The 14,681-nt window shown below is 41.2% G+C and overlaps 1 protein-coding gene across 1 annotated transcript in view; it reads left to right on the top strand.

Moving 5' to 3' along the window:
• The window catches only part of slc5a12 (solute carrier family 5 member 12), a 50,434-nt gene that overhangs the window by 28,057 nt on the left and 7,696 nt on the right, over nucleotides 1-14,681 (top strand). The window contains exons 10-13 of the mRNA XM_051692047.1: nucleotides 11,744-11,811; nucleotides 11,905-11,991; nucleotides 12,652-12,839; nucleotides 13,181-13,284. Of these exons, the coding sequence (XP_051548007.1) occupies nucleotides 11,744-11,811; nucleotides 11,905-11,991; nucleotides 12,652-12,839; nucleotides 13,181-13,284 (447 nt within the window). The remainder of the gene's footprint in view (nucleotides 1-11,743; nucleotides 11,812-11,904; nucleotides 11,992-12,651; nucleotides 12,840-13,180; nucleotides 13,285-14,681) is intronic.

Raw genomic sequence — 14,681 nt, 5'->3', positions numbered from 1 at the left:
CTGTTATAATATAGACAGGAGAGTCATGTTGAATTGAACAAAGTAGTGATCTGAGACATGTAAAGGAGTAACACGAATATTTGACTTGGTACAGTTATGTGCAAAAATGAGGTACAGCTGGTTGCCTGATCTGTGTGTTGCTGTAGTGCTTAGTCTTTCCAAGTCAAACAAGGCCAGAAGAGCATGAAGTTCAGTGGCCTGGGGCTTGTCTTGGTGTATGTTGAAATCTCCAAGAACCACAAGTGGCCTACCATCTTCCAGGAAGGAGGACAGCAGGACATCCAAGTCCTCGAGAAAGTTTGCCAGCTGACCTGGAGGGCGATAGATGACAACAACATGGATTTTTGTAGGTTGCATTGTAGTAATAGCATGGAATTAAAAGGAAGTATTGTTACATAGAGAGGAGTGTGGTGAAAATGTCAAGTTGTTTTGAATGAGCAAACCTGTTCCCCCACCCCTACCGGTGTGTCGAGGAGTGTGAGAGAAGGAGAAGTTGTTGGAGAGAGCAGCAGGTGTTGCTGTACCCTGTGGACGTTTCCATGTTTCTGTCAGTGCAAGGATGCTGAGAATGGACCGTGTGGCGAAGGCTGGAATGAAGTCAGCTTTGTTCACAGCTGAATGGCAGTTCCAGAGTCCCACTGAGAAAGAGAGCAGAGCAGGCATGATATGCAAAGTGGCCGTAGGTTGTGTGGGTTGCGTTGTGTTTTCCGTCTATATCGTGTAAACTGTCTTTGAATTTTTTTTCAGAACTTCTTAAACTACTTCAAAGAGTTCTCACCAAAAATCCTCCACATGCAGCAATGACAGCTTTGCAGATCCTTGCATTCTAGCTGTCAGTTTGTCTAGATACTCAGGTGACATTTCAACCCACGCTTCCTGTAGCACTTGCCATAGATGTGGCTGTCTTGTCAGGCATTTCTCACGCACCTTACATTCTAGCTGATCCCACAAAAGCTCATTGGGGTTAAGATCCATAACACTCTTTTTCAATTATCTGTTGTCCAATGTCTGTGATTCTTTGCCCACTCTAATCTTTTCTTTTTGTTTTTCTGTTTCAAAAGTGGCTTTTTCTTTGCAATTCTTCCCATAAGGCCTGCACCCTTGAGTCTTCTCTTTACTGTTGTACATGAAACTGGTGTTGAGTGGGTACAATTCAATGAAGCTGTCAGCTGAGGACATGAGGTGTCTATTTCTCAAACTAGAGACTCTGATGTACCTATCCTCTTTTTTAGTTGTACATCTGGCCTTCCAAATCTCTTCCTGTCCTTGTTAGAGCCAGTTGTCCTTTGTCTTTGAAGACTGTAGTGTACACCTTTGTATGAATTCTTCATTTTTTTTTTTTTTTTTGTCAATTTCAACATTGTATAGCCTTCATTCCTCAAAACAATGACGGACTGATGAGTTTCTAGAGAAAGCTGCTTCTTTTTTTGGCATTTTTGACCTAATATTGACCTTAAGACATGCCAGTCTATTGCATACTGTGGCAACTCAAAAACAAACACAAAGGGAATGTTAAGCTTCATTTAACGACCCAAATAGCTTTCAGCAGTGTTTGACATAATGGCAAGTGATTTTCTAGTACCAAACTAGCAATTTAGCATGATATATATATATATATATATATATATATATATATATATATATACAGTATATATTTGATTTGACAATTTCATTTTACACAGACAAAGTAGTAGCGGTCTGCTAAATAGGATCTAAACCATGCTAATGCAAGTCCACAAATGCCAACATAATTCTCAAGCCTATTCAAGAGAATGTCGTGATCTATAGTGTCGAAGGCAGTACTAAGATCTAAAAGCACTAGAAGAGAAATGCAGCTGCAATCAGATGATAAGAGCAAGTCATTTGTAACTGATAAATGCAGTCTCTGTACTGTGACGGGGCCTAAATCCTGACTGAAATTGTTCATATACACTATTTCTCTGTAGAAATGAGCATAGTTGGGAGGACACTACATTTTCTAGTATTTTGACATAAACAGGAGATTTGAAATCAGTCTATAATTAGACAATTTTCTAGGATCAAACTGTGGCTTCTTAATAAGCAGTTTGATAACTGCCATTTTAAAGTTTCTTGGGACATGTCCTGATAATATTAAGAAGAGGTTCTGAGATTACAGGGAATACCTCTTTTAAGAGCTTAGTTGGTATTGGATCTAACATACATATTGTGGCATTTGATGTTTCGATAAGTTTTGTTAGCTCTTCATAACCTATGACAGTGAAGGATTGAATTTGCTTGTGAGGAAAATTATGAAATACTGTTCTCTGTGGTACTGTGACAGATGATTGCATTATTCCAATTTTATTTCTGATTATTTCAATGTTATCAGTAAAGAAATTCATGAAGTCATTACTATTGTGCTGTGATGGAATATCTGGTTCAGTCGAGGCTTTATTCCTAACCAATTTAGCCATAGTACTGAATAAACACCTAGGATTGTTGTGGTTATTTTTTATGAGTTTGCTAAAATATGCTGACCTGGCAGCTTTTATTGCCTGTCTGCTACAGACACTATCCTTTCATACACAGTGAAATACCTCTAATTTTGTATTCTTCAACTTGTGCTCCATTTTCCGAGCTGCTCTCTTGAGAGCATGAGTGTGATCATTGTACCACGGTGCAGGCTTTTTTCTTTAATTTTCTTTAAGTCGAAGGGGGGTGACACTATCAAGAGTGCTAGAGAAGACTGTATTTATATATTCTGATATTACTTCAAGTCCTTTTAGAGTTTTTGACTTACTGAGGATATGAGAATTAAATCTAGCATATGGTTATGGTGATGAATTGGTCCTGTTACATTTTATCTGACTCCAAGAGAGTTTAGAATATTGATAAATGCTAATCCCAATGTGTCATTTTCATTATCTATGTGAATGTTGAAGTCACCAACAATTAAAGCTCTAGCCATAGTTACTACTAGATCTTATAGAAAATTTGCAAATTCACCAAGGAAATCAGAATTTGGCCTGGGTGATCTATGTACTATAGCAAGCGCAAAAGGCAACAGAGATTTTTTAAATGTATCTGACGGTGTCACATTAGGCATTATTAGTTCAAAAGACTTAAACTTATATCCTGTCCTCTGAGCAGCACCAAAAACTTCACTGTAAATTGCAGCAACACCTCCTCCTTGACCCGTCAGGCGAGGCTCATTTTTATAACAATAACCTGGAGGAATAGATTCATTTAAACTAATATATTCATCTGGTTTAAGCCAGGTTTCAGTCAAACAGAGCACATCCAAACTATGATCTGTAATAATTTCATTTATAATTAGTGCTTTGGTTGAAAGAGATCTAATGTTTAGTAGCCCTACCTTCATATGATGTTTTTCTTTAATTTTTTTATTTTCAAGTTTTACCTTAATCAAATTTTTTTCTAAATGATTTAAGGAGGGGTTTGTGTTTGGTAGTTCGGGGAACAGACACAGTCTCTAATTGATTTCTAGGTGATACAGTCTCTATGTGTTGTTGTTTATGTGACCTGTGTGATGTCTCAAGGCAGCTAGCAGACGTTTGGATTAGCCAGTATGTCTGCTTCCTGACCTAGGCCCCAGTTAGTCAAATACTATCACTATGAAGACTATGAGCCAAATTACTAAAGAGAAGAGCGGCACCTTCCCTGGAGGGATGGAGTCCGTCTCTCTTTAACAGGTCAGGTCTACCCCAAAAACTCTTCCAATTGTCTATAAATGCTATACTATTCTCCGGACACCACTCAGACATCCAGCCATTCACTGACAATAATCTACTATAAACCTTGTCACCATGACGAGCAGGGAGGGGGCCAGAGCATATTACAGTGTTTGACATCATTTTTGCAAGTTCACACACCTCTTTAACATTATCTTTAGTGATCTCTGTCTGGCGAAGCCAGACATCGTTAGTGCTGACATGAATAACAATTTTAGAAAATCTACATTTAGCATTAGACAGCACTTGTAAATTTGATCTGGTGTCAGACACTCCGGTACCTGAAATGCATTTAACAATAGTGTCTGGAGCCTCTATTTCTATGTTCCTGACAATAGAATCTCTTAAAACCAAGGCTCTTTCAGCATGATTCTCAGTGGGTGTATCACTGATTGGGGAGAATTGATTGGAAACCCTAACAGGAACGGGAGGGTGGTGTCGCTTTGCTGAGCGAGTATGCCGCCGAGACATCACCCAAACGCCCCTCTGCTGGGGCTCTACAGCCGGAACCAAAGTGTGTGTGTTGCTCGCTGTACTGCCTGCATCCGAAACAGTATCTACCGGCTTCTCTTTCTCACTGACCTCCATTGGCGTTAAGTTAAGGGTTTATTGTCATATGTACAAGAAACAGTGTTACACAGTACAATGAAATTCTTACTCTGTGAATCTGCCCAGCAACCTCAGACATACTTTAAACAGGACATAAGGAGGAGAGAAAAAAACCCACAACAACAATCATTAAAAAAAAAAAAAAAACATAAATTACAAATAGTGCACAAGTAAAGGTGTATACACATACATATAAGTGTAAGCATTAGAAACATAAATTAAAAACAGTGTACAAGTGAAAGTGTATATGTGCATTGTAAACATGGAGATGGTCATATGCAAAGGCCTGTGGAGGTAGTCTCAGTAGTGGTCCATAATGTTGTTATATTCATAAATATGTTTGTGTAGGCAGGGTGGGGTAAAGCTTGACACCTCTTACGAACAGAGGGAAAACTGTGTCTGCAGTACTGGGGGGAGGGGCAGTGGATGAGAGTCGTTCACAAGCCTGATGACCTGTAGGTAGAAACTGTTTCTCATCCTGGTTGTTCTTGCTTTTGCACTCAAGCGTCTACTTGATGGTAGGAGTGTTAATAGGCTGTGTTGGTGGTGGCTATTGTCCTTAATGATGTTGTGGGCTCTTCTGATGACCCTGGCCTGGTAGAGGCTCTCCAGCGATGGTAGGGCTGTTCCAGTGATGGTTTGGCAGCTCTCATCACCTGCTGTAGAGCATTATGATCCTGAGCTGTGCAGCTTCCCAGGAAGCTCTCAATTGTGTACCTGTAGAAGCTGCTGAGGATTCTGTTTAACAGGCCGAATTTCCTCAGCCTTCTCAAGAAGTAGAGATGCTGTCGAGATTTCTTCACCAAGCATGCAGTGATGTGAACACATGTAGGGAGAGATTGTTGTCCTGACACCACATCACTATGTCAGCCATTTCCCTCCTGTATGCTGACTCATCACCCCCAGTTATCAGTCCAATGACTGTCGTGTCATCAGCGAATTTGATGATGCTGGGGTTGTTCTGGGAGGCCACACAGTCATAGGTGAAGAGCGTGTAGAGCATGGGGCTCAGCACACAGCACTGAGGAGTTCCTGTGTTTATGGTTATTGTCCTGGATGTGTGGCTCCCTATTCTAAGAGACTGGTGTCTGCCCATTAGAAAATCTAGAACCCAGTTGCAGAGGATGGGTTGCACACCAAGGGTGGAAAGCTTGTTGATGAGCTTAGATGGTATCACCATGTTGAATGCTGAGCTATAGTCAATAAGCAGCATTCAAACATAGCTATCCTTGCTCTCTAAGTGTGTGAGGGCAGTGTGTATTGTTGTGCTGACGGTGTCCTCTGTGGACCTCTTTGGTCTGTATGCAAACTGGAGAGGGTCCAGAGTGTCCGGTGTGATGGTCTGGATGTGACTCATGACAATTCTCTTCAAGCTTTTCATCACTATTGGAGTCAGTGCAACTGGCCGGAAGTCACTGAGACAGGTTGCTTTATTATTTTTTTGGCAGTGGTATGATGGTGGTCCTCTTCAAGCAGGTGTGAATTGAGGCTTGTGCGAGAGACAAGTTGAATATATACGCAAGGACATCAGCTAGCATCGATAAGCAAGTTTGTTAGCTCTCACGTGGATGCACTGAGCAGGCTACTGAGCCATGGGGAGCAGAAACCTTCTCCAGTATCTAGACTGCTCAGTGCATCCATGTGAGAGCTAACAAACTCATTGACTATTTATACACAGACACTTATTGCAATTTAAAAAGCCACAGGTGTGGGAAATTAACCTTTAATTGCCATTTAAAACTGTGTGTGTGTCACCTTGTGTGTCTGTAACAAGGCCAAACATTCAAGGGTATGTAAACTTTTAATCAGGGCCATTTGGGTGATTTCTGTTACCATTATGATTTAAAAAGGAGCCAAACAACTATGGGATAATAAATGGCTTCATATGATCACTATCCTTAAATAAAAGACAGTTTTTTTTTTTTGCATGATCAGTCCTATTTTCAAAATCAATGCCAATATTTCACAATTTCTGCCAGGGTATGCAAACTTTTGAGCACAACTGTACATAGTTTGCATGTGCGGCACGCTTCAAATGTGAGCATTTGTGAATGTGTGCATCCGGTAATGCTGGCTGCTTTTAGAGCTCCTTAGCTTATATTTGGAAAACACCATCATGAGCATACCATTCTATGTTTGAAACAGATGACAGCAAGCAGAGTGCTAATTCACTTTGTAGCATGAGGCACGTACAGACTACATATTAATTAATTAAATAGCAGCCTTTTGCATTAATAATCAAATTGGATCACGTAACGACCTGCTTTTCTGAAAGTGAGAAGCTATTGTCAAAAACACACAGAAACGGAAAGGGCTTCACACCAAAATAAAAGCTTATGCCAGAATAAAATCTCAGTTTAAAAGAAAAAAAGTACAAAATATGTCACTAATTTATTGTTATGAAACATTCACTGTAATAGTACTACTACTAATAATACATCAATAGTTATTGTATTATATTTAAGCAATATCTCACATCTGTGGTGCTCAGTTATGCAGCACTTTATTTGACAAAAATCACTCCAATGTTTTATTTTGGATTGTGCTGTGAGGTTCTGTATAAAAGCACTTAATTTAATAAAAAAATAATAATACAATATTAAGCTGAATATTAATTGTTCTATTTTCATTTGATTAAACAGTTGATATGGAATTCAGAAAAAAAAATAGGTATTGGTATCAGCAAGTATGTGAAAGAAAGTATTGGTACTTGTACTTGCTCTCAGTGAAATGGTATCAGGACATCCCTAAAAATATTGTGAAATGCAAGAGTCCTTTACTACCTTATAAAGTTAATGTACAAAATAGCATCAGTACTGCCGCTCCCTATACGTATACTGTGCAGTCTGCGTGGGGCACCAACTCCTTAGGGGGGCTCCAGAAACTCGACTGGCTGCTCTTCCTCGCACTTTAAACGTTATTCAGTTACCCGAAAAAAGTCTCAAAACACAGATGATCGCCTTACAGCTCGCACCACATCATATTATCGCCTCGTGATACTCAATGTTTAGGAGTACACTAGCATACTGTATATAGATGGTCTCAAAGAAAATAGCACATGAACTAAAATACACAAAACTATAAAAGGATACTTTATATTGGCAGTACACGAAACACAGCAGATTGTTTGGGTCTTAGTAAAGAGCCTGAGTAAACATTACTTACTGTCAGAAATAGGTCAAACATAACCATAACAAAACCAAGCAGCAAAGCCCTTATGTAAATACAACTGGATGAAGATTGCTGCTCTGGAAATCACAAAATAAATTAAACACTGCACCTGGCAACAGCAAAAGATTATGATAACATGACTTCATCGTATATGAATGGCATTAACAGAGATGATTGTTTAAGGATGTCATAGGTTAAACACAAATAGTCAAGTAAAGTAATTTTTATTTGTATATCGCTTTTCACAACACACATCGTTTCAAAGCAGCTTTACAGAAAATCATGCTTTAACAGAAAATGAAACTGTAATATCTATAAAGTCTTAGAGTCGTCATAGTGTAGTTTGATTAAATATGATTGTAATTTGTGTATAAACATAAATAATTAAATAATTATTTAATAAGAACCCCCCAGTGAGCAAGCTGAAGGCAACTGTGGCAAGGAACACAAAACTCCATAAGATGTTGGTTAATGGAGAAAAATAACCTTGGGAGAAACCAGGCTCACTGTGGGGGCCAATTCCCCTCTGGCTAAACAACATGAATGTAATGCCAGTATTAGTTATTTATGTGCAGTGCAAGTCATGGTTAAATTTGTAAATTAAGTAAGTGTTAAGGGCCAGTGTTTATACAAAGATTTTGTATGAACTGTAAGATTAATGACTAATGACTTTGAAATATGGTTCCATATCAATGTCTACTATTATTAATAAACAACATGATACAGAAAATGTAGGTGATGCTTAACGAGAATGTTTCATTCTTATTGCAGGGTTAGTGTTTCATAAATGATGAGACAAAAGATCTAAGAGTGGAGGCAAGGAACAGTTTATTTACATAAACACAGCTTAAGCTGGTGAAGCATCAAAGGTACCCGGCACCAACTGCAGCGTGGAGATGGAGAGTGTGATCGTAGGCTTGTGTGCGTAGTGGAAGTGTAGAGCATAGATCTGCGAGGAATCGTTTGAGAGAGTAGTGTGTTTGTAGATTTGTGTGTGTCTGACGTCAAGTAACCATTTAACGGAATAAGCCGGGGCAAAGGTACGCGGCAACAACTGCAGTGTGGAGATGGAGAGTGTGTTCGTAGGCTTGTGTGCGTAGTGGACGTGTAGAGCGTAGATCTGCGAGGAATCCTCTGAGAGAGTAGTGTATTTGTAGGTTTGTGTGTGTCTGACGTCAAGTAATCGTTTAACGGAATAAGCCAGGGTTTTGAAATGGTTGCTATGGTCATGACTACCGTGTTGCCATGGGATGGGGAAGACCGGTAACAAAGTCTATGGCAATGTGGGACCAGGGTCTTGAAGGGACTGACAGCGGTTGGAGAAGCCCGGCCAGAGGCTGACAGGAAGTCTTGTTAGAATCGCAGACAGGGCAAGCAGACACGTACTTGCAAACATCCTGTGCTAGCAATGGCCACCAGAATCACTGTCTCATGAGCACCTGAGTACGAGTGGCCCCTGGATGACAGGCGACATTGGACAAGTGGCCCCACCAGAGAACATATGTCTGGACTGACCGAGGAACGAATAGCAGACCCGTTGGGCACCCGGCGGGTGAGGTGGTGTTACGCAGCACGGAACGGACTTTAGCTGCCACGTCCTCACCATGCCTCACCATGCCCACCACCCGGGAGGTGGGGAGGATGGTATCCGGAGGGGTGATGGAAGTTCCAAACTTCAAAACATCGGGATAGGGCATCGGGCTTGTTGTTTTTAGAGCCTGGACGGTAAGACAAAATAAAATCAAAACAGGTGAAAAAATAGTGCCAAACAAGCCTGTCATTTAGCACCACGGATATACTCCAAATTCTTGTGGTCAGTCCAGACCAATGAAAGGTACCCCCGAACCCTCTAACCAGTGACCCCAGTCCCCCAAGGCCAGCCTGACAGCCAACAACTCTCAATTACCGACATCGTAATTCCGTTCGGCTCATGCACTGGTGCACCTTCCCATCCAAGGAAGAGCACTGTGACAGAACATCACCGACCCCGACTCCTGATGCATCCACCACCACCATGAACTGATGTGAAGGGTCAGGAGTACTAAGAATGGGAGCGGAGGTAAACTTTTCTTTCAATTTAGAAAATGCAGCTTCTGCCTGTGAGGACCAACAAAACTTGGTACGGGTGGAGGTGAGATCCGTCAGGGGTGCGGAGAGCTTACTGAAGTTTCTAATATAACATCGGTAAAAATTTACAAACCCCAGAAACATTTGCAAGGACTTGCAGGAATCTGTGGTTGGCCAATCAGAAACTGCTCTGACTTTAACAGGGTCCATGCACACTCCCTCATGATGGGTTCGGCCAATTTCATCACCGGAATCTGCCATCTGGAAGCTGTTGTGGCATCTAGGATATTTCCCTCCTCTCCAGAGTCCACCAAGGCAGAAACAGAATGGCTAGTAGTTCCTTGCTGCAGCCGGGCCAGGAGAACAGGTTGTTGTGTGGGGCTTTTGCTCAGTGGAGTAGCGCTCGCCAGTAACCCCTTTTCTACCGACGAGCTTGAGCTTTTACTGAGCAATTGGTGATGATGCGACCAGGTCCAGCACAATAGAGACAGAGCCCCTTGGACATGCGACACCATCTCTCTTCTGGTGACAAGTGTGTCCTCCCGATCTGCATAGGATCCATTTCGTGTAGCTATTCCGAAGCCCCAGCCGCAGGAATGGGAGGAAGGTAATGGTCTGCCGGCTTGGGAGGTGAGGATTGACATCGGCTGCGTCGCAGTGTAAGGTGCTGGTTGACCCTAATGGCCAGAGTGACCAGGTCATCAAAGCGAGAAGGCAAGTCCAAAGTGTAAATATCATCCTGGATCATATCTGACAAGCCATCCAGGAACTGACTCCAATGGGCTGCCTCATTCCAGTCACCAGACATGGCGAGGGTGCAGAACTCAATAGCATATTCCGTGACAGAGCGGTTTCCCTGAGACAAACCGGACAGAATCCTAGTAGCTTCACAACCATGGGCAGATCCATCGAACACTCAAAGAAGCTCTGCCGAAAACTCCTGGAACAATGAGCAGCAAGGATGGCGACTCTCCCACATTGCGGTCACCCACTGGCCAGCCCACCCGATGAGGAGCGTGATAACGAAGGCGACCTTAACTGCCTCTGTGGAGTATGTGGAGGGCTGCAGCAAGAAACAGAGTGAGCATGTGTGGCAGGACCCCACCTCACCTGAGTATGGAGGTGGAAGATTGACATGGAGCTCAGAACATCCGGTGCTAGGGAGAACCGCCAGGGCCGGAACTTCTGTAGTGGAGTTGGAATCAGGAGGCTGATGGATTTGTGGGACCAGTAAGGTGAGCTCCGCTAGCTGGGACGCCATCATCTCAATAGCGTGGTTGGAGGCGGAGATCTGGTCTTGCTGGCGACCCAAAAACACTCCCTTCTTAGCAAGTGCGGATCGCAGATCAGTCTCCTCCACTGGATCCATTCTGGCTCGATTGTTCTGTCAGAAATTATGAGACAAAAGATCCAAGTGCGTAGGCAAGGAACAGTTTATTTACATAAACACAGCTTTATCTGGTGAAGCGTCAAAGGTACCTGGCACCGACTGCAGCGTGGAGATGGAGAGTGTGTTCGTAGGCTTGAGTGTGTAGTGCAAGTGTAGAGCATAGATCTGTGAGGAATCCTCTGAGAGAGTAGTGTGTTCCTAGGTTTGTGTGCGACGTGGTAGTGTACGGAGCAGATCTAGTGCAGTGAGGTAATCGCTGAGGGAAACTCAGGAGAAGCGTCGAGGGAAGCCAGCCAACAGGCTGGAAGGTAACCTCAATCAGGCACACACAGCGCAGACTGGCAACCAATACAGAGAACATGATACAAGACTGAGTAGGGCAGAGGGAGAGAGTGGTAAGTAACAGAACTCAAACAACAATCGAGCGACGAACACAAAACAGAGTGAGGAAGATATAGGCAAGGAACTAATAGTGATCAGGTGCCGCTCGCTCGCAGCAAGTTGGAATGATCAGCGTTCCCATGGAAACAATCAAGTTTCCCATGGCAACGCTGATTAAGTGAGCCAGTGACACCTAAATCAATTGAGGAAACATGTAAACACAAACTGCAACAAACCAGTGGACTCACAGAGACCGTGACACAGGGCTTGTTCAAATCCCTGACCATAAAATGGGTAATAATAACAGTAATAATAATAATGCATGTTTTAGAAAAAAATATATAAAAATAAAAATGCTAAATATTGTCATTACTATAACTACTATATTTACTGACTGTTTGCTCATATGTAGGTGTGGTGTTTGGTGTTGTGTGCACTACTATGGCCGTGGCTGCATCATATATGGGAGGAATTGTGCAGGTATGAAAGTCACATGATCCTCATATGGAACTGGATTATCAGTTCTCACTTAGTTTCCTGTGATTATGTGTTTTTCTCCTTCCTGTGCCACAGGCTGCCCTTAGTATCCATGGCATGTGTGGTGGCCCAATGCTGGGCCTCTTCTCCCTTGGCATTCTGTTTCCTGTCACCAACTTTAAGGTTTCCAAGCTCTAATACCAGAGTTCTGTTAGTTGTGGTACTGTACACTGTCAGAAAAAATTGCAAAAGTTGTACCTTTAGGGGTACAACAGCTTGTCACTGGGGCAGAAACATCAAAGGTATACCCACTGTACCCTTTATATGTCAATCGCAATGTAAAGCGTACATATTAGTACTTTAAGGTGCAAAGAGGGTACAATGGGGGTACCTTTGAGGATACTGCCCCAGTAACACAGTAACAAAATGTTGTACCCTAAAGGTACCATTTTAATTATTTATTTATTTATTTACTTTCTGACTGGGCAGATCTAATGTAATATCTCATGTTTCATGAAAGGGTCGGTCCCTTCATTTTGCTTCTTAAATGTTATAGAATATTTTTTTAGGATGTGTGTTTTTTTAATGTCAGGAATTATAGTAGCTTTTGAAAATATTTTTCATTGTAATTGTATGGGGCATTTTATCTCAAAATAAGAGCAAGAAGTCCAGAATAATTCAACACTATAAAGAACATGTACAATATCATGGGCTTTATTACAAAATTACATTTGTATAGTTAGTATAACATATATTTCAAGTAAATTTTTGAAAAAAATTAAATAAATAAATAAATTTTTTATTTGATGTTGCTGATGTATGATTTGTTGCCTCTCTCTTTAGGGGGCTGTTGGGGGTCTGATAGTGGGCATCGCTCTGTCATTCTGGGTTGGTGTGGGGGCGTTCATTTACCCTGCATCCACCAATAACACACGCCCTCTTGAACTCAACACTGCAGCATGTAATTTCAGCATCACAGCAGATGGATTCAATCCAACAGCACTTACCATTAATGCTCTCAACTCTGACAGGTACAATGAGCGTCTTTTATTTTCCTGAAATCAGAACACTTGAAACAAAAAACAAGACCTCATAAGATCAAAATTTTGTGGCCTTTAGTCCATGTCTGTTAGCATTGAGGTCATGTATGTGGTAGAAAAAAAGTTGACAAAATGAACTTTTAGCAGATACCTGTATGTACATTTAAAATTTACAATCTATCTCTTCTGGCAAAACGGACCAATATATTGTATTCTTAATATGTCCTGCTCATGCTGCACATACATTTTTGTCAAATACAATACATTTTAGAATGAGAATGTCCCTACCCCTGAATCGCAATTACAAGCATGCCATTAATTTTTGTGTTCAGGTCTTGGCTGGCTGATTCATGGTACTCTATGTCTTATCTGTACTACAGTGCAGTGGGGTTTGTTGGAACTGTAGCTGCAGGGCTACTCATCACACTGCTGACAGGTAGGAATTGGTGCTTCATCAGCTGCTTTATTTTATCAGCTACTAGCAAATACAAAACACATTATGTTACAGACCATAAATCTAGCAATGGTTATTTTAAAGCAAGTTATTTTAAAGGGATCAAATGTTAGGGGTGTAAACAAAGGATATTGTATGAACAGTAAGATTAATAAGTAAAGGTCCATCTTGAATTAACTGCGGATGTTCACATAGATGCATTGTCCTTTGTTATTTGGCTGATGAAGGCTTTAGTTGGTAATTAATTTATTGACTATATTTTACATTTTAAGAGAGTGTAGTCCATCCTTTGACCAAGACGATACAAGTAACAGTCAGAGAGGGGCATCGCAGTCTGGCTGGAAGATTGTGGCAGTTAATTTCTATGAAGTACATCATAAGTACAAGGTTCAGTCAGTGACCAGTGAAGTATCCCATGTCTTGAAGTTGCCATCAGTTCATCCTCTGTAGAGTCCTTCGTAGTAGACTGAAATAATGTCTGGCTGGCACAGGCTGCAGATAGTCATCATCATTAAGCATCACGTAGCAATGGGAGTCGGAAAATCAGGCAGGATCAAAGCTGGATCTGGCAGGCTCTGGTAACCTCAGGATGTATATCAAATAGGGAAACTAATATAATAATATTTGAGTAGATGTCATTCACTTTAAAGCAGAGTTATAGAATAAAAGAAGTGTTTCCGGTTCTGGCAGACCTGACTAATGCAGTATAACTATGGGTTGAGGGATTTATAAGGTATGCCTGGCGGAAGGGATGAGTTTTCAATCTTAAACTGAGAGAGTTTGTCTGAGCCCCAAACACTGCTAGGAAGACTATTCCATAGTTTAGGAGCCAAATAGGAAAAGGATATCCTAGGTATTATTTACAGGCCAGAATTTTGCGATCGTAGTGAACATGATGGATTATAGTGAGATAGAAGGTTGCTAAAGTACTGTGGAGCTAGACCATTCAAATCTTTGTAAGTAATCAACAGAATTAAAAAAATAATACAAAAATTAACAGGTAGCCAATGTACCAATGATAAAATGGTGCTAATATGATCATATTTCTTGGTTCTAGTAAGCACTCTACCTGCTGCATTTTGAACCAATTGGAGTTTATTTATTGAACTTGCAGGATATCCTCCTAGTAATGCATTACAATAATCTAGTATTGAGGTTATGGTTACTTGAATTAGTTTTTCTGCATCAGTATTTCTGAGGTGTAAGAATGCTGTTCTACAAACATTGGAAATACGATTTTCAAAGGACAGATTGCTATCAAACACAACACCTATTATAGATGTTCTAGATATATAAAAATAAGATGGCGCCGCGGATGGCCGCCTCGGTGTGGAGCGCTCCAATTCTTTTGTTGTTTTTATTTGTTTGTCCTGTGTATA

The sequence above is a fragment of the Myxocyprinus asiaticus genome, chromosome 48 (genome assembly GCF_019703515.2).
Source record: "Myxocyprinus asiaticus isolate MX2 ecotype Aquarium Trade chromosome 48, UBuf_Myxa_2, whole genome shotgun sequence".
In the NCBI taxonomy this organism is placed as follows: Eukaryota; Metazoa; Chordata; class Actinopteri; order Cypriniformes; family Catostomidae; genus Myxocyprinus; species Myxocyprinus asiaticus.
This window is presented reverse-complemented; position numbering and strand designations above follow the sequence as displayed.